General features: G+C 44.3%; 1 protein-coding gene across 1 annotated transcript in view; it reads left to right on the top strand.

Moving 5' to 3' along the window:
- Positions 1 to 11,449: 11,449 nt before the first annotated feature.
- Positions 11,450 to 26,790, top strand: part of LOC311150787 (obscurin-like) — a gene marked incomplete at both ends in the record, with an annotated part of 87,289 nt that continues 71,948 nt past the window's right edge. The window contains 13 exons of the mRNA XM_084188316.1: positions 11,450 to 12,539; positions 17,290 to 17,559; positions 18,099 to 18,359; positions 18,585 to 18,890; positions 19,425 to 19,691; positions 20,624 to 20,730; positions 21,110 to 21,278; positions 22,046 to 22,318; positions 22,548 to 22,826; positions 23,302 to 23,580; positions 24,605 to 24,880; positions 25,290 to 25,568; positions 26,128 to 26,403. Coding sequence (XP_084044442.1) covers positions 11,450 to 12,539; positions 17,290 to 17,559; positions 18,099 to 18,359; positions 18,585 to 18,890; positions 19,425 to 19,691; positions 20,624 to 20,730; positions 21,110 to 21,278; positions 22,046 to 22,318; positions 22,548 to 22,826; positions 23,302 to 23,580; positions 24,605 to 24,880; positions 25,290 to 25,568; positions 26,128 to 26,403 — 4,132 coding nt within the window. The remainder of the gene's footprint in view (positions 12,540 to 17,289; positions 17,560 to 18,098; positions 18,360 to 18,584; positions 18,891 to 19,424; positions 19,692 to 20,623; positions 20,731 to 21,109; positions 21,279 to 22,045; positions 22,319 to 22,547; positions 22,827 to 23,301; positions 23,581 to 24,604; positions 24,881 to 25,289; positions 25,569 to 26,127; positions 26,404 to 26,790) is intronic.

The following is a 26,790-nucleotide window of genomic DNA, read 5'->3' as shown; positions in this document are numbered from 1 at the left end:
CCCAGAACAACAGCAAAGGACCTTGTGAAGATGCTGGAGGAAACAGGTACAAAAGTATCTATAGCCACAGTAAAACGAGTCCTATATCGACATAACCTGAAAGGCCGTTCAGCAAAGAAGAAGCCACTGCTCCAAAACCGCCATAAAAAAGCCAGACTACGGTTTGCAACTGCACATGGGGAAAAATATTGTAATTTTGGAGAAATGTCCTCTGGTCTGATGAAACAAAAATAGAACTGTTGGGCCATAATGACCATCATTATGTTTGGAGGAAAAAGGGGGTTCTTGCAAGCCGAAGAACACCATCCCAACCGTGAAGCACAGGGGTGGCAGCATCATGCTGTGGGGGTGCTTTGCTGCAGAAGGGACTGGTGCACTTCACAAAATAGATGGCATCATGAGGAAGGAAAATGATGTGGATATATTGAAGCAACATTTCAAGACATCAGTCAGGAAGTTAAAGCTTGGTCGCAAATGGGTCTTCCAAATGGACAATAACCCCAAGCATACTTCCAAAGTTGTGGCAAAATGGCTTAAGGACAACAAAGTCAAGGTATTGGAGTGGCCATCACAAAGCCCTGACCTCAATCCTATAGAAAATGTGTGGGCAGAACTGAAAAAGCATGTGCGAGCAAGGAGGCCTACAAACCGGATTCAGGTACACCAGCTCTGTCAGGAGGAATGGGCCAAAATTCACCCAACTTATTGTGGGAAGCTTGTGGAAGGCTACCCGAAACGTTTGACCCAAGTTAAACAATTTAAAGGCAATGCTACCAAATACTAATTGAGACTATGTAAACTTCTGACCCACTGGAAATGTGATGAAAGAAATAAAAGCTGAAATAAATAATTCTCTCTACTATTAGATCCTAACTGACCTAAGACAGGGAATATCTACTAGGATTACATGTCAGGAATTGTGAAAAACTGAGTTAAAATGTATTTGGCTAAGGTGTATGTAAACTTACGACTTCAACTGTACTTCTCCATGGCCTCAGTCTCCGCCATGGAAAGGGAGTTAATGCGACTCTTCAGGGGATGTTGTCCCTCCAGCAGGTCAATGGCGCAGTCCCAGGGCCTGTGAGGAGGGAGACACATAGCCTTTGATGAAGAGAAGACATCGGAGAGGTCTGAGTACTCACGTGAAATGTTGGGCTGGAGGGTGGAATCCGGACTCTCCACTGACGTGGAACAACAAACCACCGGCAGGTAGGTCTTCCGGCATGAGGTGGACCAGGCTGTGATCCTCTTGGTGATCCAATTGATGGTGGGGTTGTGTAGTCTGAGCCAGTGCAATCCCAAGACGATCCGGTGAAGGGGTGACGTGACAATGTGGAATGACAGTTCCTCGTGGTGCTCCGGTAGTGTGGGAATGGTGATGGTGATGGGGAGAGTGACGTGCGTAATGGTGCCTGATCCAAGTGGTTTATTGTCCAGCGAGGTGACGTGTAGCGGAGAAGGCAGTGGCACAGTGGGCAACCCCCATTCAGAGTCCAGCTCCCTATCTATATGGTTCCCCGCTGATCCGGAATCTATCATTGCAGTGGAAATGGAAGAGAAGGAATAACCAGTCACCGTTATGGGAACTAAAAACAATGGTTTTGTGATAGGAGATGACGTAACACTCACGGAGCGGCGACGGGAGTCATACCGCCTAGATTGGGAGCTGCCAGGAGATCTGTCATCCGTGGTGATGTAGGGGGTGCTGCCCACGTTCATGGACTCGGAGGCAGGGCGGCTTCCATAGCTCAGATGGGGTGAGCGTCGAGGCTCCGGGAGGTGTTGGGAACGCCCTCTGTCTCTCACCATGTCGTCAAGACGGATGGACGTGGAGATGTGGCTATCAAGGTCCATCTCGTCATCCCGACATGCGAGTTCCGTCTTGATGTCCTCCCGTAAGCCTCTCCTGAAGGCCGTGCGCAGAGCACGCTCATTCCAGCCGGAAGATGCCGCCACCGTGCGAGGAGACGCTCACCCCCATCCTTTCCCTACGTGGGATGATCAAACACCGCCCTGAACCGAGCGAGGAACATGGAGTAGGGAAGTGCCGCGGCCTCACCTCCTTCCCAGACTGCCGTGGCCCAATCCAGCGTCTTTCCTTTAAGTAGCGAAATCACCAGCGCTATCCTGGCTTGGTCAGATGGATATGCCCCAGGCTGACGTGCCAGATAAAGTGAAACCTGTAGCAGGAAGCCGCTACATTTAGTAGTTTTACTGTCATAGCGCTCCAGTAGGGCGAGGGGTCCCTCAGAAGTTGGTGATAGCACGGGAACAGGTGGACTGGGTGCACTTGCAGCTCCCTGAGGTGGAACCGGAGCGCAGAGTTTGGAGCACTTCCTGCATGGCGGCGTTCAACTGGGCAAGCTGCTGCTGGTTGATGCGCTGGGAAACTCCAGGAGGATTACCTGTTGCATCCATTTTCATGAGAGTTGTGTAATTCTGTGATGAGTACTGAGGATACGAAGAGGCAGGACGCAGATGCAGGAATCAACAAGGTAAAGGTTTACTTAACAATGAGAAAGAGAATAACAAGGAGCGAGTAAACGACACAACGCTAACAATTACACACAACAATGACTGAACAGTCCAGGGCTATATACAGTGGGGGAAAAAAGTATTTAGTCAGCCACCAATTGTGCAAGTTCTCCCACTTAAAAAGATGAGAGGCCTGTAATTTTCATCATATGTACACGTCAACTATGACAGACAAAATTAGAAAAAAAATCCAGAAAATCACATTGTAGGATTTTTTATGAATTTATTTGCAAATTATGGTGGAAAATAAGTATTTGGTCAATAACAAAAGTTTCTCAATACTTTGTTATATACCCTTTGTTGGCAATGACACAGGTCAAACGTTTTCTGTAAGTCTTCACAAGGTTTTCACACACTGTTGCTGGTATTTTGGCCCATTCCTCCATGCAGATCTCCTCTAGAGCAGTGATGTTTTGGGGCTGTCGCTGGGCAACACGGACTTTCAACTCCCTCCAAAGATTTTCTATGGGGTTGAGATCTGGAGACTGGCTAGGCCACTCCAGGACCTTGAAATGCTTTTTACAAAGCCACTCCTTCGTTGCCCGGGCGGTGTGTTTGGGATCATTGTCATGCTGAAAGACCCAGCCACGTTTCATCTTCAATGCCCTTGCTGATGGAAGGAGGTTTTCACTCAAAATCTCACGATACATGGCCCCATTCATTCTTTCCTTTACACGGTTCAGTCGTCCTGGTCCCTTTGCAGAAAAACAGCCCCAAAGCATGATGTTTCCACCCCCATGCTTCACAGTAGGTATGGTGTTCTTTGGATGCAACTCAGCATTCTTTGTCCTCCAAACACGACGAGTTGAGTTTTTACCAAAAAGTTATATTTTGGTTTCATCTGACCATATGACATTCTCCCAATCCTCTTCTGGATCATCCAAATGCACTCTAGCAAACTTCAGACGGGCCTGGACATGTACTGGCTTAAGCAGGGGGACACGTCTGGCACTTCAGGATTTGAGTCCCTGGCGGCGTAGTGTGTTACTGATGGTAGGCTTTGTTACTTTGGTCTCAGCTCTCTGCAGGTCATTCACTAGGTCCCCCCGTGTGGTTCTGGGATTTTTGCTCACCGTTCTTGTGATCATTTTGACCCCACGGGGTGAGATCTTGCGTGGAGCCCCAGATCGAGGGCGATTATCAGTGGTCTTGTATGTCTTCAATTTCCTAATAATTGCTCCCACAGTTGATTTCTTCAAACCAAGCTGCTTACCTTAGCGGGTAGCTACTGGTAACTTTTTGCAACTATGGTTAATTGTTTCCAATGTTATTTCATGCTTAAGAGTACCTGTGATTGAGCCAGCTAGCTGCTACCATTCAGCTGTTTTTCTAACCTCATCCGAGGCATTAACGTTAGGTGGTTGGTAGCTGCTGTACTTAATTACAGCTACTGATAACAGTCTGCTGTAGTTTACAACAATTCTAATTTCTAAAGTGGAAGTTGGGAGAGTTTTACTCGGGTGGTTCAGTGAAACAATTATAGTTTCTGAGGTGGAAGTTGGGAGAGTTATATATATATTTTTTTTTGGTGAGGGAGGCCTGCTCTCTCCTTTCCCTGATGTTTAGTTCATTTCATCCCGATCTCCTCTGCATTATTGTAGCCATCTGCTGCAGCCTGTCAACTATGCCTCTGCCTATCCCTGTTCTCTCCTCTCCGCACAGGCTACACAAACGCCTCACACCGCGTGGCTGCTGCCTCTCTAACCTGGTGGTCCCTGCACGCACCACACACCTGGAGTTCCAGGTCTCAGGCAGCCTCTGGAACTGCCGTTCTGCCGCCAACAAGGCTGACTTCATCCCAGCCTATGCCACCCTCCAGTCCCTCGACTTCCTGGCACTGACGGAAACATGGATTACCACTGAAAACACTGCTACTCCTACTGCTCTCTCCTCGTCTGACCATGTGTTCTCGCATACCCGAGAGCATCTGGTCAGAGGGATGGTGGCACAGGAATCCTCATCTCTCCCAAGTGGTCATTCTCAATTTTTCCCCTAACCCATCTGTCTATCTCCTCATTTGAATTCCACGCTGTCACAGTCACTAGCCCATTTAAGCTTAATATCCTTGTCATCTATCGCCCTCCAGGTTCCCTTGGAGAGTTCATCAATGAGCTTGACGCCTTGATAAGTTCCTTTCCTGAGGATGGCTCACCCTTCACAGTCTTGGGGGATTTCAACCTCCCCACGTCTACATTTGACTCATTTCTCTCTGCCTCCTTCTTTCCACTCCTCTCCTCTTTTGACCTCACCCTCTCACCATCCCCCCCCACTCACAAGGCAGGCAATACGCTTGACTTCATCTTTACTAGATGTTGCTCTTCTACTAATCTCACTGCAACTCCCCTCCATGTCTCCGACCACTACTTTGTATCCTTTTCTCTCTCGCTCTCCTCCAACACTACTCACTCTGCCCCTACACAGATGGTAACGCGCCGCCGCAACCTTCGCTCTCTCTCTCCCACTACTCTCTCCTCTTCCATCCTATCATCTCTTCCCTCTGCTCAATCCTTCTCCCTCCAATCTCCTGATTCTGCCTCCTCAACCCTCCTCTCCTCCCTTTCTGCATCCTTTGACTCCCTGTGTCCCCTATCCTCCCGGCCGGCTCGGTCCTCCCCTCCAGCTCTGTGGCTTGATGACTCATTGCGAGCTCACAGAACAGAGCTCCGGGCAGCTGAGCGGAAATGGAAGAAAACTAAACTCCCTGCCGACCTGGCATCTTTTCACTCCCTCCTCTCTACATTTTCTTCATCTGTTTCTGCTGCTAAGGCCACTTTCTACCACTCTAAATTCCAAGCATCTGCCTCTAACCCTAGGAAGCTCTTTGCCACATTCTCCTCACTGCTGAATCCCCCCCCCCCCCCCCCCCTCCTCCCTCTCTGTGGATGACTTTGTCAACCACTTTGAAAAGAAGGTTGACGACATCCGATCCTCGTTTGTTAAGTCTAATGACACAGCTGGTCCTGCTCACACTGCCCTACCCTATGCTTTGACTTCTTTCTCCCCTCTCTCTCCAGATAAAATCTTGCGACTAGTGACTGCAGGCCGCCCAACAACCTGCCCGCTTGACCCCATCCCCTCCTTTCTTCTCCAGACCATCTCCGGTGACCTTCTCCCCTACCTCACCTCGCTGATCAACTCATCCTTGACCGCTGGCCATGTCCCTTCCGTCTTCAAGAGAGCGAGAGATGCACCCCTTCTCAAAAAACCAACACTCGATCCCACTGATGTCAACAACTACAGACCAGTATCCCTTCTTTCTTTTCTTTCCAAAACTATTGAGCGTGCCGTCTTTAGCCAACTCTCTTGCTATCTCTCTCAGAATGACCTTCTTGATCCAAACCAGTCAGGTTTCAGGACTGGTCATTCAACTGAGACTGCTCTTCTCTGTGTCACGGAGGCTCTCCGCACTGCTAAAGCTAACTCTCTCTCCTCTGCTCTTGTCCTTCTAGACCTGTCTGCTGCCTTTGATACAGTGAACCATCAGATCCTCCTCTCCACCCTCTCCGAGCTGGGCATCTCCGGCGCGGCTCACTCCTGGATTGCGTCCTACCTGACCGGTCGCTCCTACGAAGTGGCGTGGCGAGAAGCTGTCTCCGCACCACGTGCTCTCACCACTGGTGTCCCCCAGGGCTCAGTTCTAGGCCCTCTCCTTTTCTCCCTATACACCAAGTCACTTGGCTCTGTCATATCCTCACATGGCCTCTCCTATCATTGCTACGCTGACGATACACAACTAATCTTCTCCTTTCCCCCTTCTGATAACCAGGTGGCGAATCGCATCTCTGCATGTCTGGCCGACATATCAGTATGGATGACGGATCACCACCTCAAGCTGAACCCTGGCAAGACGGAGCTGCTCTTCCTCCCGGGGAAGGACTGCCCGTTCCATGATCTCGCCATCACGGTTGACAACTCCGTTGTGTCCTCCTCCCAGAGTGCGAAGAGCCTTGGCGTGACCCTGGACAACACCCTGTCGTTCTCCGCCAACATCAAGGCGGTGACCCGATCCTGCAGGTTCATGCTCTACAACATTCGGAGAGTACGACCCTGCCTTACACAGGAAGCGGCACAGGTCCTAATCCAGGCACTTGTCATCTCCCGTCTGGATTACTGCAACTCGCTGTTGGCTGGGCTCCCTGCCTGTGCCATTAAACCCCTACAACTCATCCAGAATGCCGCAGCCCGTCTGGTGTTCAACCTTCCCAAGTTCTCTCACGTCACCCCCCTCCTCCGCACACTCCACTGGCTTCCAGTTGAAGCTCGCATCCGTTACAAGACCATGGTGCTTGCCTATGGAGCAGTGAGGGGAACGGCACCTCCGTACCTTCAGGCTCTGATCAGTCCCTACACCCAGGCGAGGGCATTGCGTTCATCCACCTCTGGCCTGCTGGCTCCCCTTCCTCTGCGGAAGCATAGTTCCCGCTCAGCCCAGTCAAAGCTGTTCGCTGCTCTGGCACCCCAATGGTGGAACAAGCTCCCTCACGACGCCAGGACAGCGGAGTCACTCACCACCTTCCGGAGACATTTGAAACCCCACCTCTTTAAGGAACACCTGGGATAGGATAAAGTAATCCTTCTACCCCCCCCCCCCCCCCCAAAAAAAAAAAAAAAAAAGTATAATTGTAAAGTGGTTATCCCACTGGCTATAGGGTGAATGCACCAATTTGTAGTCGCTCTGGATAAGAGCGTCTGCTAAATGACGTAAATGTGCCCTTGAGCAAGGCACTTAACCCTAATTGCTCCTGTAAGTCGCTCTGGATAAGAGCGTCTGCTAAATGACTAAAATGTAAATGTAAATGTACCTATTGCAGATTCAGTCTTCCCAGCCTGATGCAGGTCTACAATTTTGTTTCTGGTGTCCTTTGACAGCTCTTTGGTCTTGGCCATAGTGGAGTTTGGAGTGTGACTGTTTGAGGTTGTGGACAGGTGTCTTTTATACTGATAACAAGTTCAAACAGGTGCCATTAATACAGGTAACGAGTGGAGGACAGAGGAGCCTCTTAAAGAAGAAGTTACAGGTCTGTGAGAGCCAGAAATCTTGCTTGTTTGTAGGTGACCAAATACTTATTTTCCACCATAATTTGCTAATAAATTCCTTAAAAATCCTACAATGTGATTTTCTGGATTTCTTTTCTCAATTTGTCTGTCATAGTTGACGTGTACCTATGATGAAAATTACAGGCCTCTCTCATCTTTTTAAGTGGGAGAACTTGCACAATTGGTGGCTGACTAAATACTTTTTTTTCCCACTGTAGTGTTGGTGATGAGATGATGAGGTGCAGGTGCGCTGGAGGTGATTAGGGTGCGTTGGGTTTCCATTCCTGTGTTGCCGAGGTGGTGCGCTCAGACGGGTGGCTCAGTAGACCGGCGAATCTGAGCGCAGGAGGTGAGCAACGGGAGGAGACATGACAGCAAGCAAACACACTCTACACACACATACATTGTGGTATTGTTGTATGGTGGTATCGTGCATTTTTGTGTTGTGGATATGTAGTGGTGTAGCGATATTACTGTGGCTTGCGAAAGTATTCACCCCCCCTTGGCATTTTTCCTATTTTGTTGCCTTACAACCTGGAATTAAAATGGAATTTTTGGGGGTTTGTATCATTTGATTTACACAACATGCCTACCACTTTGAAGATGCAAAATATATTTTATTGAGAAACAAACAAGATATAAGACAAAAAAACAGAAAACTTGAGCGTGCATAACTATTCACCCCCCTAAAGTCATTACTTTGTAGAGCCACCTTTTGCAGCAATTACAGCTGCAAGTCTCTTGGGGTATGTCTCTATAAGCTTGGCACATCTAGCCACTGGGACTGTGGAGCTTTGCAGCTCCTTCAGGGTTCTCTTTGGTCTCTTTGTTGCCTCTCTGATTAATGCCCTCCTTGCCTGGTCCGTGAGTTTTGGTGGGCGGCCCTCTCTTAGCAGGTTTGTTGTGGTGCCATATTCTTTCCATTTTTAATAATGGATTTAATGGTGCTCCATGGAATGTTCAAAGTTTCTGATATTTTTTTATAACCCGACCCTGATCTGTACTTCTCAACAACTTTGTCCCTGACCTGTTTGGAGAGCTCCTTGGTCTTCATGGCGTCGCTTGCTTGGTGGTGCCCCTTGCTTAGTGGTGTTGCAGAATCTGGGGCCTTTCAGAACAGGTGTATATATACCGAGATCATGTGACACTTAGATTGCACACAGGTGGACTTTATTTAACAAATTATGTGACTTCTGACGGTAATTGGTTGCACCAGATCTTATTTAGGGGCTTCATAGCAAAGGGGGTGAATACATATGCACGCACCACTTTTCCGTTATTTATTTTTTATAATTTTTTGAAACAAGTTCTTTTTTTCATTTCACTTCACCAATTTGGACTATTTTGTGTATGTCCATTACATTAAACCCAAATAAAAATCCATTTAAATTACAGGTTGTAATGCAACAAAATAGGAAAAACGCCAAGTGGGATGAATACTTTTGCAAGGCACTGTATATCATGTACTGTTAAAAAAAAAATATTATGTGCAATGTAAGTATCTTGATGTGTTTAGACCCCAGGAAGCAGCTAATGGGGATCCATAATAAAATACAAAAAAATAAAAATACAAAAGTTTGATGTCCCTCACTTGCACAATTTTGAATTTGTTGTTTTGGGGCTAGTTGGGTATATAAGCTATACCAGCCTGTCCACCCCCCTGCTCCAGTACCCAGGCTATCTCTACAGTAAATGACAAGTCTATTTTGGGATGGAGGCTGCACCATAATAATAACGTCAGCTACTTGGCATCATGAGGTACCAATGAAGAAAAAAGAAACACTCATAGTCAACCACCCACTGCAGGAGACTGGGGGATGTTACACTTCCCTGGATACACAATCATCATTGTAGGAATAAACATACATTTGTTGGATCTCAACGGCAAAGATAGGATCATCTTTCGGACTGTAAAACTTTGTTAAAGTTTTAGTCCACATGTTTCAGCGCTTGTTTTACCAGCGAGTGTCTGAAGACTCAAGGTGAGAAATGTATTGCTGAAATTTAATTAACCCAGTTCCCAGTTGAAATAGCCTAAAAGGAAATAAAATGTGCAATAACTGAACAATATAAATTGTGATTGAATTAGGCCTAATTAATATAGGCCTATTTTTAAATGGGAGTCGAGTTTCTTATTTTTAGACAAATCATCTTCATTAGTGTGCTGTTCTATGTTTGTGGTGCCAGTTTTACACTCCCTAAAACCTATGTTTTTATAATTTATATACTGAATTGCAATGAGTAACTTTGTTGGTCCGAGAAGACCATATGTTAAAAGTGTTTTGCCGACTATCTACAGTACATAAAACCAACTACATAAAACATGTATGATCAATTTGCATAATTGTATTGGTAAATGTATCAAGCAATATCGAATAAAGAAGCGTTTCCTTCTCTTGTGGGTGCCCTACCAAACAGCTGATCTCTCTATGCTTCTACAAATGGCAATGGACAGAGACGCGGCCCGACAGCTGAGGTTATTTTTGGGACAGGCAGCTCAGGGGAGGGAGGTGACAAAGATGGCAAATGTCACCCTTTCAAAGACACATATCTGCTCTATTTAACTGGGTTAAAACAGCATTTGTCATAATCTGCCGGTGCGCTGATGTCAGCTTTGGTAGGCTACAGGGCTAATAAACCACCTGCTCCCCTCTGGATGCACCTTTTTATGCAAGTGTGTAGGTGTTATTTGATCTTGATATGGGTCTGGTTGATGTCCTATGCGACCGTGTTCCTCATGTCTGGTCCTGCGGACTCAAATGGTGTAAATTTTTTTTCAATGGCTTGATGACTACAAATTAGTTTAATCAGGTTTGTTAGTGCAGGACTAGAGAAAAGTGCACCCCTGTGGGTTCCCAGGACCAGAATTGAAGAACAGTAGGCCTATGGCACCAACTAATCAAACTATTCCACTTCAGTAGGCTAGTATTGTTATAAGTGTAACAAATAGGCAGAAACCTATGAAATATATACTTCTAACCCCAAAATGTATTGTAGGCTATTATTTGGAATGAATGAGGAGGATGTTTTTCTATGCATCCCTCTGTCACTCTAGAATCTGCCTCCCTCTTGGGTAGCTCTGATAGCATTATTTATCATCAGTTGGACTATTTTTGTTAAAATACGATCAATTTTATGGTCGTTACTTGTGATGTTGTTAGTCTACTCTGTATCATAGTGTTTTAGTTGGAAATCTGTCCAGGTTAGGCAAATGTGCTGTACAAAATGATAAAACTGCAGATTGAATGTGTTAGGCCTACATAGAGACATTATAAGCAATATTTAAGTCAGTATTATGTATTGTTTATGTAAATGTACACAGATACAGTGAATAGATGTAAAACAACTCTCTAGAAGGCCGAGTGATCTGCTCTATAAATGTTTTAACTACTGAGATATTATTGTTATCTGTCCATAATGCATATCTTCCATTTTGGAAAGGATGTTTTGTTGACTTCCATGGCAGACAGAGGTCACTAAAAATTTCTCAGCCATAAGTGAGACATGTTAACACATTCCTCCAAGTTCCTATGAAAACAATCTTCATTTACAGCAAACAATTAACTCTACAATGGCCCATTTACAGCAAACAATTAACTCTTTTCCAAACTTTAGTTTTACATTATCATGTCAGTCATGAGAAGGATGAGACACTAGAGGCTGTGTAATGTCATGCAAGTGTAACATTCTAGTTCTGGAGGCAAGTGATTTAAATGATTGACAACAACATTAGAAGGATATCTCATAGTTTTGTTTGCCTTTCGTATGTTGCTACTGCACTTCTTGATATAGCCAAGTATTCTTGATTATTATATTCTCTCAATGGTGTGTTTCAATTCTAAATGACACTATTTCCTTGGTACTCTAGGAACTAGTAATGGACCAGAACCTGTTTGGAGGGGCCCCCAGGTTCCTCACGCGGCCCAAGGCATTCGCAGTGTGCGTGGGAAAGGATGCCACCTTGAGCTGCACCATCGTGGGCAACCCCACCCCACTGATTACCTGGGAAAAGGAGAAGCTACGTCTGACCTCTGGGGGCCGTTTCAAGATGGTGGATGATGGTGACGTCTACCGCCTCACCATCTACGATCTAACCCTGGAGGACAGCGGCCAGTACATGTGCCGGGCCAAAAACAATGTTGGGGAAGCATATGCATGCGTAACCCTTCACGTAGGCCTTCCACAGGAGATGGTGGCGAGGGCCCCCGTCTTTATGGTCAAGCCTACCACCGCACGTGTAGGCCTGGGGGGTGACGTTGTCTTCCACTGCCGGGTTGCGGCTTACCCAGAGCCCAAATTTGACTGGGAGAAGGATGGGCGTTACCTGGCCGAGACGAACCGCATCAAGGTGACCTCGGACAGTGACAGCAGCTCTCTGAGGATCCAGAGCGTGCGCAGCCTGGACAGCGGCACATACACCTGCCGCGCCCAGAATTCGGTAGGACGTTCTAACTCCGCTGCCGCCTTGGTCGTAGACACCCAGGACTCCCATCACCTGGGCCATGACAAGAGCACCTCCCTCCTCTCCCACCTGCAGAAGCGTAAAGAAGGGATCTCCATCTACTGCACCGCCGAGAACAGCAGCTCCACTTCCAACTCCACCACCACCTCCTCGACCGCCACCACTATGGTCACAGACGGGCTGAGCCTTCTGGGTCTAGACCACAGCAGCGCAGCACTGGTCAGCCATCTGCCCAAAGGCGTCTTCACCCGCACCTGCACGGTGACTGAAGGCAAGCACGCCAAACTCAGCTGCTTCGTGACGGGCCACCCCAAGCCTCATATCATCTGGAGGAAGGATGCGAGGAACATCGGCGAGGGACGCAGACAGATCATGTATGAGGACCAGGCCGAGAACTTCATCCTCAAGATCCTGTACTGCAAACAGAGGGACAATGGCCTGTACACCTGTAACGCCTCCAATATGGCTGGACACACCTACAGTGCCGTGCTGGTGATAGTTAAAGGTAAGCAATAAAAAAACAATACTTTTCACAAATTTGATATATTCTGTTATGTTGGTATTTCAAGAGCGATGTTTGGTTTGAATATAAATGATGTAGAATAGTGCATTTACGCCATGGATTATCATTTCAATTTCATAGTGCATCACATCTAAGTCGTCTACAAAATAAAATGTTTAGCATTAGTTTGTCCATATTCTGCCATTACCATACTCCCAAGTCTAGTTCATCACTCGGCTGTTGAGGAAAAAGTGAGGGTAGTTTTTCTATAACGTTTCCATAACAAGGCAAAGGGATTCATGATTAAGGGACATGACAATGCTTGTCATGTGGGGAGATGACCTTAGATTAACTCTCTCTCATTGCTCTATATGAATTGCTGATAATGACCTAGTATATAAGTTATACATATAACATTTGTTAAATATAGCAATGCAGGCCTGCATAACAGTGGAGTTTGTCATTCTTGTGATGTTGTGGTCCCCCTGTACCCAGGCTTATGTATGTGAAAGCATTGATTTCAAAGAGTGTTTAAAGGTCCAATGCAGCCATTTTTACATTTTTTACATTTTACATTTGAGTCATTTAGCAGACGCTCTTATCCAGAGCAATTTAGTTAATGGATACATTTTTTTTCTTTTTTTCCCGTACTGACTCAATATCAAATAATTTCTGGGTAACAGTTAAATACCTTATTGTGATTGTTTTAAATTAAAATGGTCATAAAGAAACAAAAATAGCTTCTTAGCAAAGAGCAATTACTCAAGCAAGAATTTGACTAGGACTGTCTGGGAGTGGTCTGAGTGGGGAGGGTAAAAACAGAAAACTAGCTGTTATTGGCAGAGAGGTTTTTAACTCTTTCTTATTGGTCTATTAACTCATTTACCACATGTTGATGTCCATGGCAAGGCCATTACTCCATTCCACCAAAACAGGCAGAAATTTCAGGCGGTCTTTACAAACAGCTTTTACACTAAAAGGGCATTATCATCATTTTCACAATACACAGTATTATTCGAACCTCATAGTGTGGAAATATACTATATATAAAACACAGGAAAATCACATTTTTGACTGCACTGGGCCTTTAAACATGATAGTGCAAGGAATCTGACGAGGTTAACTGAGTGTGTGCTTTCCTTGAGATATCGGAGAATGTCATACAGTCATGCTCTTTCTGAAATTAGTCTCAACAAGTCTTTCCACACCACAAGAATTAACCAAAGTGAGCTAAAACGTTCACCTGAGCACAGTTTTACTTTGCCCCAACATAGACTTAAACTGTGCAACTAAGTGGTGGAATGCTGGCAGCGATATGAAGGGGGAGTGTCATGTTCATCTATTTTCTGCTGGTGATGAGTAGTTCACAGTTGCTATGATGGCCATTAGGTGCCAGAGCAAAGGGTGATTTTCCATGAGCAACTCCTGATTTGCTAGAAGCCTGGAGCATGGAAATGTATCAATGGTGGTTGTTAATCTCTGTCTCAATTTGACAGCGAGTGCAGTGCCCATGGCAGTGCGTTTGGTTGCGTCTAGTTATAATTGATGCCAGATAATGGATACTTGAGAGGCTTTGCAGGGGAGAGGGACTGTAACCCTTTATGTACCAGTGTTTCTATTAACACCAGATAATTTGATGACCCTCTGGTGCGCAATAAGCACCTCTGGGAAATGTCATTATAGAAACCTACTCAGTAGTCACAGTCCCAGCCAAACATTCAAAACACATTCAAATGATATATGGAAAGATGAAAGCAGCACATAAATGCTAACCCACAATGTAAGTGAATATGGTTTACCCTCTGTTCCTTCTCAACTGTTGTCAAAGAGCATAAGGCACTATTTAACCTTTTACTGTAGTGGGCTAAACCAGGGACACCCAGAGTGGTTCTTGGTAGTCTTAAACAAATATACCTTGAAACAAAAGTCTACACCTCACACACATGGTTATGGGCTTAAAACAAAGAAAACACCTGTACCATGTCAGATACAGTGCCTTGCAAAAGTATTCATCCCCCTTGGCGTTTTTCCTATTTTGTTGCATTACAACCTGTAATTTAAATGGATATTTTTTTGGATTTCATGTAATGGACATACACAAAATAGTCAAAATAGTTGAAGTGAAATGAAAAAAATAACTTGTTTAAAAAATTCTACAAAATAAATAACGGAAGAGTGGTGCGTGCATATGTATTCACCCCCTTTGCTATGAAGCCCCTAAATAAGATCTGGTGCAACCAATTACCTTCAGAAGTCACATAATTAGTTAAATAAAGTCCACCTGTGTGCAATCCAAGTGTCACATGATCTGTCACATGATCTCAGTATATATACACCTGTTCTGAAAGGCCCAAGAGTCTGCAACACCACTAAGCAAGGGGCACCACCAAGCAAGTGGCACCATGAAGACCAAGGAGCTCTCCAAACAGGTCAGGGACAAAGTGGTGGAGAAGTACAGATCAGGGTTGGGTTATAAAAAAATATCAGAAACTTTGAACATCCCACGGAGCACCATTAAATCCAGTATTAAAAAATGGAAAGAATATGGCACCACAACAAACATGCCAAGAGAGGGCCGCCCACCAAAACTCACGGACCAGGCAAGGAGGGCATTAATCAGAGATGCAACAAAGAGACCAAAGATAACCCTGAAGGAGCTGCAAAGCTCCACAGCGGAGATTGGAGTATCTGTCCATAGGAACACTTTAAGCCGTACACTCCACAGAGCTGGGCTTTACGGAACAGTGGCCAGAAAAAAAGCCATTGCTTAAAGAAAAAAATAAGCAAACACGTTTGGTGTTAGCCAAAAGGCATGTGGGAGCCTCCCCAAACATATGGAAGAAGGTACTCTGGTCAGATGAGACTAAAATTGAGCTTTTTGGCCATCAAGGAAAACGCTATGTCTGGCGCAAACCCAACACCTCTCATCACCCCGAGAACACCATCCCCACAGTGAAGCATGGTGGTGGCAGCATTATGTTGAGGGGATGTTTTTCATCGGCAGGGACTGGGAAACTGGTCAGAATTGAAGGAATGATGGATAGCGCTAAATACAGGGAAATTCTTGAGGGAAACCTGTTTCAGTCTTCCAGAGATTTGAGACTGGGACGGAGGTTCACCTTCCAGCATGACAATGACCCTAAGCATACTGCTAAAGCAACACTCGAGTGGTTTAAGGGGAAACATTTAAATGTCTTGGAATGGCCTAGTCAAAGCCCAGACCTCAATCCAATTGAGAAGCTGTGGTATGACTTAAAGATTGCTGTACACCAGCGGAACCCATCCAACTTGAAGGAGCTGGAGCAGTTTTGCCTTGAAGAATGGGCAACAATCCCAGTGGCTAGATGTGCCAAGCTTATAGAGACATACCCCAAGAGACTTGCAGCTGTAATTGCTGCAAAAGGTGGCTCTACATAGTAATGACTTTAGGGGGGGGGGGGGGGGGGGTGAATAGTTATGCACGCTCAAGTTTTCAGTTTTCTTGTCTTATTTCTTGTTTGTTTCACAACAAAAAATATTTTGCATCTTTAAAGTGGTAGGCATGTTGTGTAAATCAAATGATACAAACCCCCCCAAAAACCATTTTAATTCCAGGTTGTAAGGCAACAAAATAGGAAAAATGCCAAGGGGGGTGAATACTTTCGCAAGCCACTGTATAGAGTTGAAATGCATTCAATTTTGAGTTTGCATCACAATATTACACTTTATATATATCACATAAGACTGAAAAATAACAAAATCGTTTGACATAGAAACACCCAATTTTCGGCGGGTTTTGAAATAATGTTTATTAATTAATAAATTATGAAAAATATGAATAACATTCCACCCATGAAGCCACTAGGTCATTTGACTGAGCTGCCTATTTTGAAATGATGAAAAAATAGAGCTGATTATTTTGAGTGCTGATGTCTTGTTCTAAGCTTGTCCAAATGGAAATGCAGTACATAATAATAGCCTTGTAAACTCATTCCTTTATAAAGTAAACAGACAGTTAAATCGTAGAGAACTAAAGCGTTCTCTAAATGGAGATGTTTCCTTTTGTTGCTGAAAACGGAACAGCACTTGTCTATGTAATCGGCTTTCTAAGGATTGTAAATGTTCGTTTTATTTTATGAAAATACTCTGTGATTTATTGGAGCCCATAGAAATCAGTCTTAAAGAATGTGTGTGTATCACATGTTTTTACACTTCTTTCCTGAGGTGGACACATGACAAAATGCTGGCTTGGACTGGTCCAACCTTGGGTTGATGATGGATTACAGATTAAATACTTAAGTGATTGAAACTCTAGTAATGTAAAAATACTTTAAAGGTAGATTCAGTGAAATTACGTTGCGACGAGCAGCACCGGAGATATTGAGATGAGCGAGAGTCACACACAGTATCTGCGCATGTGCACAGGTTCGCTTCACGCTGTGTCCAGTGTGGTAGCCCGGGCACCAAAACAGTGGAGAAGTTGAGCCTCGCGCTTCAATGCTCTTAGTTGTTGCGGCAATTGACCCCCTACGCTGTTTACGTTCTGCTGAGGAGTGAGTAAGATACATTAATTTACTTACTTTTTAAAAATGTTCTGCAATCCTCCTGTGTCAGAGCCCAAGGCAGGGTATGGCATATGAAAAGAAATACATTAATTGTATAGGCAAAAACAGAAAGAGATTTACTTTTTGAGCAATTGATTTACGCATCTACCAATTTGCATAATTTCACTCACCTTCTGACAATTATTCTGCGTTCTTCCCATGATCCTCAGAGCCCAAGGTGCCGTTCAGGAGGAAGCTGCAGGATGTGGAGGTCCAGGAGAAGATGACGGCCACGCTGCTGTGTGAGGTGCCCGTCTCGGCCACACAGGCCAGCTGGTTCATGGAGGAGACGCGACTGGAGGCCTGCTCCAAGTACCGCATGGAGGAGGAGGGCACCGTGCGCCGCCTCACCATCCACAACGTCACCACCAATGATGATGCCGTCTACATCTGCGAGATGAAGGAGGGGAGCCGCACCGTGGCCGAGCTCACTGTGCTGGGTAAGAGAGCCATTTTCTTGTCTCTAGTCTTCTGACAAACTTCTGATGCCTCCAATAACAAATATTAGGCAACATTATCAACATTGAAATTGTTCCTACATTATACTTTGATGGAAATACATAAGACAGAAGTTTACACTGCTTTAGTTTACAGTGAAATGTTGTGCAGTTTCATCATGTGTCAAAAATACTGTCAAAATACTGTCAAAATATACTGTCAAATATACTGTCAAAATACTGTCAAGATATACTGTGAAAATACTGTCAAAATATATTGTCAAATATACTGTCAAAATACTGTCAAGATATACTGTCAAAATATACTGTCAAAATACTGTCAAAATACACTGTCAAAATATACTGTCAAAATACTGTCAAAATATACTGTCAAAACATTTAACGATGCAAAGGAGGTCTCCAATTTCCTTTATGACCTTTCCAGGGGGCAATAACCTTGGTATTTAGTTTACACAGTGTTAGTGCTGCAGTGTTGTAGACTACACTTGCCATTTGGTGACCCTTGTACTTGTCACTCACAGGCAACATCACGAAGAAGCTGCCCAGAAGGACTGTAGTGCCGGTGAGTGATACAGTGATCTTCTGCGTTGAGCTGGAGCACCCCTGTTCTGATGCCTACTGGACACGCAATGGCGAGCGTCTGAAACCGGACACACGCATATTAATTGCGTGCACCCTCAGACAGTACACGTTAACCATCAGCCACTGCCAGGCCGACGACTCAGGAGAGGTGGCCTTCATGGCTGGAGACTGCAAGACCTCCACACGATTCTCTGTAACGGGTGAGCTACAGACATAGACCTACATGCAAAGCACAGACTCTAAAGCACTTTTCCTATCACAACATCAAATTAAGAAATCCTACATTTAAATTCCCTTTTGAATAATCTGATCACAAAGGTTAACTTTATGTTCTATACATCTGCAGATACATCATATCACTGAATTTTCTTAGGGTTTATCATACATACATGAGCCAATTTGAACTATACCTCCCTCCCTCCCAGCTGCCAGAAAGCATCCTCCCGATCCCCCCATCGACGTGGTGGTGCGCAACAAGACTGACTCGTCCATCACCCTCCACTGGTCCCCCCCAGACAGTGACCGCCCTGTGCCTATCAAGGGGTACATGGTAGAGAGGAGGAAGGTGGGTGCCCAGACCTGGCAGAGGTGCAATGGCATGGAGATCAGCCCCTTTACTGAAATCACAATCCAGAATTTCACAGAGGAGGCCAGCTACCAGTTCCGCATTTCTGCAGTCAACAACTATGGCCAGAGCCAATACCTGGAGGTGCCCGGGACCTTCTACCTCGGTGAGACAGACAAACATCTTATTACTCCTTATTACTTGGTTTTATTGAAGAAGAAACTATTGGCAGTCTAGGAATACTCCTGGAGATGTATGAGGTAGACAAGAAGAATGAGGGTCTGCACCAAGGCTTGTAGGTAGAAGGTGACTTGTACGGAAGAGAAAAATAACAAAGTACACTCTTAGAAAAAAAGGTGCTATCTAGAACCTAAAATGGTTCTTCGGCTGTCCCCAAAGGATAACCCTTTGAAGAACCCTTTTTGGTTCCAGGTATAACCCTTTTGGTTCCAGGTAGAACTCTTTGGGGTTCCATGTAGAACCCTTTCCACAGAGGGTTCTACATAGAACCCAAAAGGGTTCTACCTGGAACCAAAAAGGGTTTTCCTATGGAGACATCCGAAGAACCCTTTTGGAACCCTTTTTTCCAAGAGTGTAGCATTCAACAGGTACTCACAAGCAAACCATAATAAGAACAAATATATGAAAACACCAGCATGCTACTTTTGTAATACTGATGTGATTTAACCCTTTCTTACAGAGTCCAGTGCAGAGGTGAAAACAGGCCTGATGAACAGCACAGCCATCTCAGGCGAGGAGGCCTCACTCTCCGTGGATCTGTCTGGCGTGTGCTCTGGCTTCTGGTCTATCAACGGACGCCTCCTGCGTAGTGGTGGTGACTACCTCATCACCCGCCAAAAGACCACACACACGCTGACGATCCGGACGGTCTTGATGGAGATGAACGGAGCCGTGGTCAAATTTGTGGGCGGTGGCTCTGAGAGCACTTGTATACTCAAAGTGAAGGGTAAGCACTGGAATAGGGGGCAATGTCAAGAATAAGAACTGTGAATTGAATATGCATGTCTTCATTAGCTTGATGCTTTGAGTTGCTTGTATAAATAAAATAAAATAAAATTGTATTCGTCACATGCTTCATAAACAACAGGTGTAGACTAACAGTGAAATGCTTACTTACGGGCCCTTCCCAACAATGCAGAGAGAAAGAAAATAGAGAAATAATAGAAAAGTGAAACATGTAATAATAAAAGTCATAATAAATACACAATGAGTAACGATATCAATAACACAATGAGTATAAAGGCTCTATATACAGAATCAAAAAAAGGTACTATCTAGAACCTAAAAGGGTTCTTCGGCTTTCCCCATAGGAGAAGAACCATTTGTAGAACCCTTTTGGGTTCCATGTAGAACCCTTTCCACAGAAGGTTCTACATGGAACCAAAAAGGGTTCTACCTGGAACCAAAAAGGGTTCTCCTATGGGGACAGCCGAAGAACCCTTTTGGAAGTATTTTTCTAAGAGTGTATACACTATATATACAGAAGTATGTGGACAACTAGCTGTTATTGGCAAAGAGGTTTGGAACTCTTTCTTATTGGTCTATTAACTAATTTACCGCATGGTGATGTCACCAGGCAGGCCAAAACTCCATCCCACCAAAACAGGCTGAAATGTCAGGCTTTCTTTACAAACAGCTTTTACACTAAAAGGGCATTATCATCATTTTCACTATATCACAGTATTATTCCAATATCATAGTGTGGACAAAAGTCATTTTGTATTCATGCTGTACAAGCAGTTAGGAACCTCATCTGTTAGCTGTTCTGTTGGTAGACAGTCACCATCTTTCCATTGGAATTTCCCCATACAACAACTACAATTCAATCCTCTGTAACAAGCATGGCCCTGGTAGCTTATGTGAAACCTTTATTTCCAGCTCCACCTATCCGGTTCACCAGTAAGTCAGCTCACACTGAGGTGGTGACCTGCAGCGCCCAGTCCTCCGCCCAGCTGACTACAGAGGTGTCCGATTACGATGCCCAGGTGTGTAGTGGTCCTTTGTAGCTCAGTTGGTAGAGCATGGCGCATGTAACACCAGGGTGGTGGGTTTGATTCCCTGGACCACCCATGCGTAAAATGTATGCACGACTGTAAGTCGCTTTGGATAAAAGTGTATGCTAAATGGCATATATTATATAATGGCATATATTATAAAGTCCAGATGACTGAATTCATTAACGAACAAATTAATACTTTATTGGTCTGTTAGGGTTAGGAAACTTAAAAGGGTTAGTGTAATAAATACAAAAAGACTTAAGCCCTTTTCTTTTGAATTGTTCAGATTCAATTCACTGTGTAAATCACTGTGTAATGCTGTCTCTTATGCGGATTGTGCATTTTAATGTGTCCCCTAACTCTGTAGGTGGTCTGGATGAAGAATGGACGGGAGCTGAAGATGGGCAAGAAGTATGAGTGTATAACCACTGACCACAAGAGGATCCTGATGGTACACAATGTCACTGAAGAGGACATGGGCATCTATGAGTGTGTCCTAAACGAAGACACAATGTCCCTGCAGCTTTCTCTAAAAGGTACAACAGGACAACCAAAAGATAAAGAATAAAGGTTAACCTCAACTCCTGTAGTAATCTATCATGCTAGAAAGAAGAAACCACTCCAATGTCTACAACATATTAATAACTTGTTGACACCTGGTGGAAAGTGGAAACCTGGTTTGTCAGATTCCCATATAATTGTATTACAATAGCAGAAATAGCTCCATTTTGTACAGCTTCACTGAAAACCCGTTTTGATTATTATATATTTTTTTTACATATGACAGGTGTTTTTACACTCGAAATCCAGTGGGTTATTCTTACCCTGGATCTTAAACTGACATGGCGTATGAAGTGCAACCTCTAACCTACATTGCCTACAGAAAGGCCCTCTCACACCACGTGACACACAGGGACAGGCTGGGCTGTGACAGCTAACATCAGGTGGTAGTGAGCCGTCTAGCATGGGAAAGAGCTCTCTGTCATCATGTAATAAAGTCCAATGCATCCCCCATCCTCCAACCACGCACAGGCAGACACCCACATATCATATGATTGTGCATGAAATCTAGCTGTTTGGTTATAATAGCATAATGAAATATTTGTAAAGCGAATTAATCATCACAGATAATTCTGTTATTGCATATTTTTTTGTCATATTCAATTCCATATGGGCCTTTGTTAACATTTAATTATAGCCTTAAGGTATTAATGGATTTCTACCACAACTCTATGAATTAAAAAATATCGGACAAATCAGGTTTTTGTTCTTGATGACAAATCCATCCTTGTTTCTCTTCCAGATGAAGCCAAATTCCTGAACAAGCCCAGGGGTCCCATGGGGGTGGCACCTGCCCTCAGTGGGCACCTTGAGTTGAACTGTGAGGTGTCGTCTGCCAGCGGGGTGGTGGTGTGGAGGAAGGATCAGACAGTGGTCATTGAGGACCAAAGAACCACCATTGTCTCCAAAGGGACACAGAGGAGACTGGTCATCAAGAACGCCAAGAAGAGTGACGAGGGACACTACTCCTGCGAGACAGCGGAGGACAAAGTCACATTCCAGGTCAAGATAAAAGGTAAGAGAGAGAAGGAATGTCTGTAGAGCACACTGGACAAACAATATCACTGTATTCAGCTTGTATAATAACCTAGGCACATAAAAAATCTAAAATAATTTAAGCTACAAAAGGTATTGTCCCCTCAGAATCTCAGACTGCCTATACAAATATTGTTCCTGTTTTTAGTGTTCAACCCTAAAAGAAAGGTTTCTTATTTTACTGTGCCATTCCATGATTGTTCCCTCAGAAGTCCAACAGGCTGCCTTCACCAATAAGGAGTCTGTACAGAGAGAGGTGAAAGCTACTCTCTCCCAGAAAGCTACTCTGAGCTGTGAGGTGTCAGATACCAAGACGGAGGTGAAATGGTACAAGGATGGCAAACAGATCATTGCAAGTAAAACAGTCTCCATGGAGACAAAGGGCAAGAGTCGTCTGTTGGTAGTAGACAAAATGGAGAAGAAGGATGCTGGAGAGTACACCTGTGAAGCTGGAACAGAGAAGCTGGTCTTTAAAATACATGTGTCAGGTAAGCCAAATATTGATTTACTGTCTATTGTCTATTTTTGACCAAGGTTGCTGGAGTGGTTGTCCATGTGCCAGTCTTGCAAATTTGAAATGTTTTCCCCCTTAGTCCTTGGAGATGGTTTGAAAAATGTACAACATTTGAATTTCTTCAGCTCTGCTCATTATCTTAGAAATGTATGGTTGTTTTGTTAGTTTCAATGTGTTATAATTGGGACTTAAAAAATTGTGGGGTTATCAGATAAAAGATTGTTTGTAGATATGGGCTTCATGGTTGTTTCATTGTATGATGTTGCTTTCATGGCTTCTGAGGACACCTCAATGGTACTCTGTGTCTGTCTCTGCGATATTTGTGCTGTAGGTGGTTGACTATGGCTGTTCTATAGGTCAGTGCTATTCATGTCTGTCCAGTGTCGAAAAATGATTCCTGTTTTTAGTATTTGACCCCCTACTATGCCCCTCCATGATTGTTCCTTCAGAAGCCCAAAAGGCTGCCTTCACCAACAAGGACTCTGTACAGAGAGAGGTGAAAGCTACTCTCTCCCAGAAAGCCACTCTGAGCTGTGAGGTGTCAGATACCAAGACGGAGGTGAAATGGTACAAGGATGGCAAGCTGCTGACTTCCAGTAAGACAGTCTCCATGGAGACAAAGGGCAAGACTCGTCAGCTGGTGATAGAGAAGGTGGAGAAGAAGGATGCTGGAGAGTACACCTGTGAGGTTGGAGCAGAGAAGCTGGTCTATAAGATACAGGTGACAGGTAAGGAGGATATCGACTTGCTGTCTTGTCTGTTTTCTGCCCGATTGCTGGAATGGTTGTCTGTCTGCTCTGCACATTAATGAGGAATTGGACCCTGCATGTTACTTGTAATGTTGTCTACAGCCACCAGCAGTCGTCCCCCACCTCCCACCTCCCACCTCCCACCTCCCACCCGCACTCTGAGCTCTTTAGCCTACTGGAGTATTTGATATATATTGCTTCTGATATTGTTATGTAGCCTAGCTCGTTGTCTTTTTTCAGTTATATGTGACATTTCAATTGTCCATTTTTTAAATATTCTTCTACATAATCCTTGCTAATATGTATTGACTCCCTATTTGCCAGTATCTAATCAACTATCTGCTTGCACCTGTTGCGCCTGTTACGCACAGCAGGTGTGTCATCTTAAGTACATCTTCCTAATTTGTTTGAACAGCACTGATGAAGACATAAGGCCGAAACGTATGCCCGTTTTTGTTTTATTAACCTTGCACTTTTTGTATTCCTTTGAGCATGGATTAAATTAAGTACATTATTTTTGCACCTCGGCTTCCTTGGGTTATTCCTTTTCATGGTTTTGAGTGCAAGTACTTTTTGAACTCTACATATATTTTTTTATCCTACGCACCGGCTGCCTTCCATTGTAGCCTGATCGCAAACCCTCATACTGGCTTTCTGTAATGCACATTGGACATGTTTATCTTAGGAAAAGATAACTATGATATATTTAGCTCACCCCTGGGATGCTTTGGCAAGTGTACTGTTGAATTACATTTAACTTTTGTCTCAGTCAGAAACCAATGCCTAGTTTGTTGTTGTCATAGTGTTAAAGTTGAGATTTTAGGATTAGTTGACTCCATCAGACAAAGGGCTATGTTTGGGGCTTCAAGGTTGTTCCCTTGCTTGATTTGGCTCTGGTTGTTTTGCCTTGTGGCTTATGGGGACGTCTTACTGGTCTCTGTCCCTGTTGCGGCTATTTGTCTATTCCCATTCTATATTTGAATTGCTAATGGTTGATTTACAGAAGCCCAGGCTGCCTTCTCCAATAAGGACTCTGTACAGAGAGAGGTGAAAGCTACTCTCTCCCAGAAAGCCACTCTGAGCTGTGAGGTGTCAGATACCAAGACGGAGGTGAAATGGTACAAGGATGGCAAGCTGCTGACTTCCAGTAAGACAGTCTCCATGGAGACAAAGGGCAAGACTCGTCAGCTGGTGATAGAGAAGGTGGAGAAGAAGGATGCTGGAGAGTACACCTGTGAGGTTGGAGCAGAGAAGCTGGTCTATAAGATACAAGTGACAGGTATGGAGGATATATTGGATTTACTGTCTATCGTCTGTTCTAGGGCATACAGTGGGACGGATGGTTGTCCAGATGCCTGTCCTACAAATATTTATCTGATAAAACTTGTCTATGACAAAGGTGGTTTCATTTGTTGAGTTGTCTTCCCAAGCTGACGTCTCCTACTATCTGTGTTGCTGCTCTAGCTTATATTACGTCTGAATAGTCTGTTTCCGTGTTTGTTGCGTAGTTTGTTTGTCTCCGTACCATGTTAGAATTGCTGATAGTTGACTCTCGGTGTAGTTCTGTAGATAATTGTCTCCATGTCTGTACAGGACAGTAAGTGATGTGTCCTGTGTTTGGTGCTGATACTGTTTGACCCTAAATGAAATATTTCTGCCATTGTGCCCATCCATGACTGTCCCATCAGAAGCACAACAGGCTGCCTTCACCAACAAGGACTCTGTACAGAGAGAGGTGAAAGCTACTCTCTCCCAGAAAGCCACTCTGAGCTGTGAGGTGTCAGATACCAAGACGGAGGTGAAATGGTACAAGGATGGCAAGCTGCTGACTTCCACTAAGACAGTCTCCATGGAGACAAAGGGCAAGACTCGTCAGCTGGTGATAGAGAAGGTGGAGAAGAAGGATGCTGGAGAGTACACCTGTGAGGTTGGAGCAGAGAAGCTGGTCTATAAGATACAGGTGACAGGTATGGAGGAGTTATTTTTTAGTTACATGCCCTATGTGGTGCGATTTAGGCTTTGGTTGCTTGAATGGTTGGCCATTTGTCTGTCCTATAAATTCAACTTTTATTCTCCTTATTTAAAGATAAACGTAAGAGATTTACCTATGTCTGAGGAGATGGTATGGGACATACACAGTTACATTTTTAGTTCTGTTTTTTAATTTACAGCTATTTAGTTAATTTCTAAGTGTAATTGGGACCTTAGCATTTGTGAGTTCTATCTTACAAACATATAGGTTTACTTGGTTGTTTTGATTGCGCACAGCAATGTCCTTTGAATATTTTGTCTCGTTTGAATGATGTTGCTCATGGGGATATCTCAGTGCTCTGTTTCCCTATTTGTTGTTCTGGAGTGTGTCCGTCTCTATGCCACATTGGAATTTCAGATGGTTGACTTTGCTTGGCTGCTCTATGTGCAATACCTCCCGTATTTGTCCAGTCTAGAGATACAGTATGGTTCCTGTTTTTATGTGATATTGAGGGTTCTAATTTCCATCATATCCTTCAACGGTTCCTCCTTCAGAAATGAAGGCTGCTTTCTTAAATAAGGAGTCTGTACAGAAGGAGGTGAGAGCTACTCTCTCCCAGAAAGCCACTCTGAGCTGTGAGGTGTCAGATACCAAGACGGAGGTGAAATGGTACAAGGATGGCAAGCTGCTGACTTCCAGTAAGACAGTCTCCATGGAGACAAAGGGCAAGACTCGTCAGCTGGTGATAGAGAAGGTGGAGAAGAAGGATGCTGGAGAGTACACCTGTGAGGTTGGAGCAGAGAAGCTGGTCTATAAGATACAGGTGACAGGTATGGGACGATTTGAAAGCTGGCTGTCTATTGGTGTTTCTCTCAAGGTTTTGGCGGCTGAATGGTTGTCAATGTACTGTATCTGTGTTCATTGTTGTCTACACATTTTTTCTCCTAAGGAAAGATATGCTATATTTGTCACGATCGTTAGACGGAGTAGACCAATGCGCAGCGTTGAAAGCAAACATACTTTATTAATCGAACTAACACGAACAGTGAAACAAAACAACAAACGATACGTGACATCCAAAGGACAAACCTAACTAGGAACAAACCAACTGGAAACAAGATCCCACAACTATTGTGGGAAAACAGCCTCTATAAATATGGCTCCCAATCAGAGACAACCAGCAACAGCTGACACTCGTTGCCTCTGATTGGGAACCA

The sequence above is a fragment of the Coregonus lavaretus genome (assembly GCF_964263955.1).
Source record: "Coregonus lavaretus genome assembly, chromosome: 23".
NCBI classification, from domain to species: Eukaryota; Metazoa; Chordata; class Actinopteri; order Salmoniformes; family Salmonidae; genus Coregonus; species Coregonus lavaretus.
This window is presented reverse-complemented; position numbering and strand designations above follow the sequence as displayed.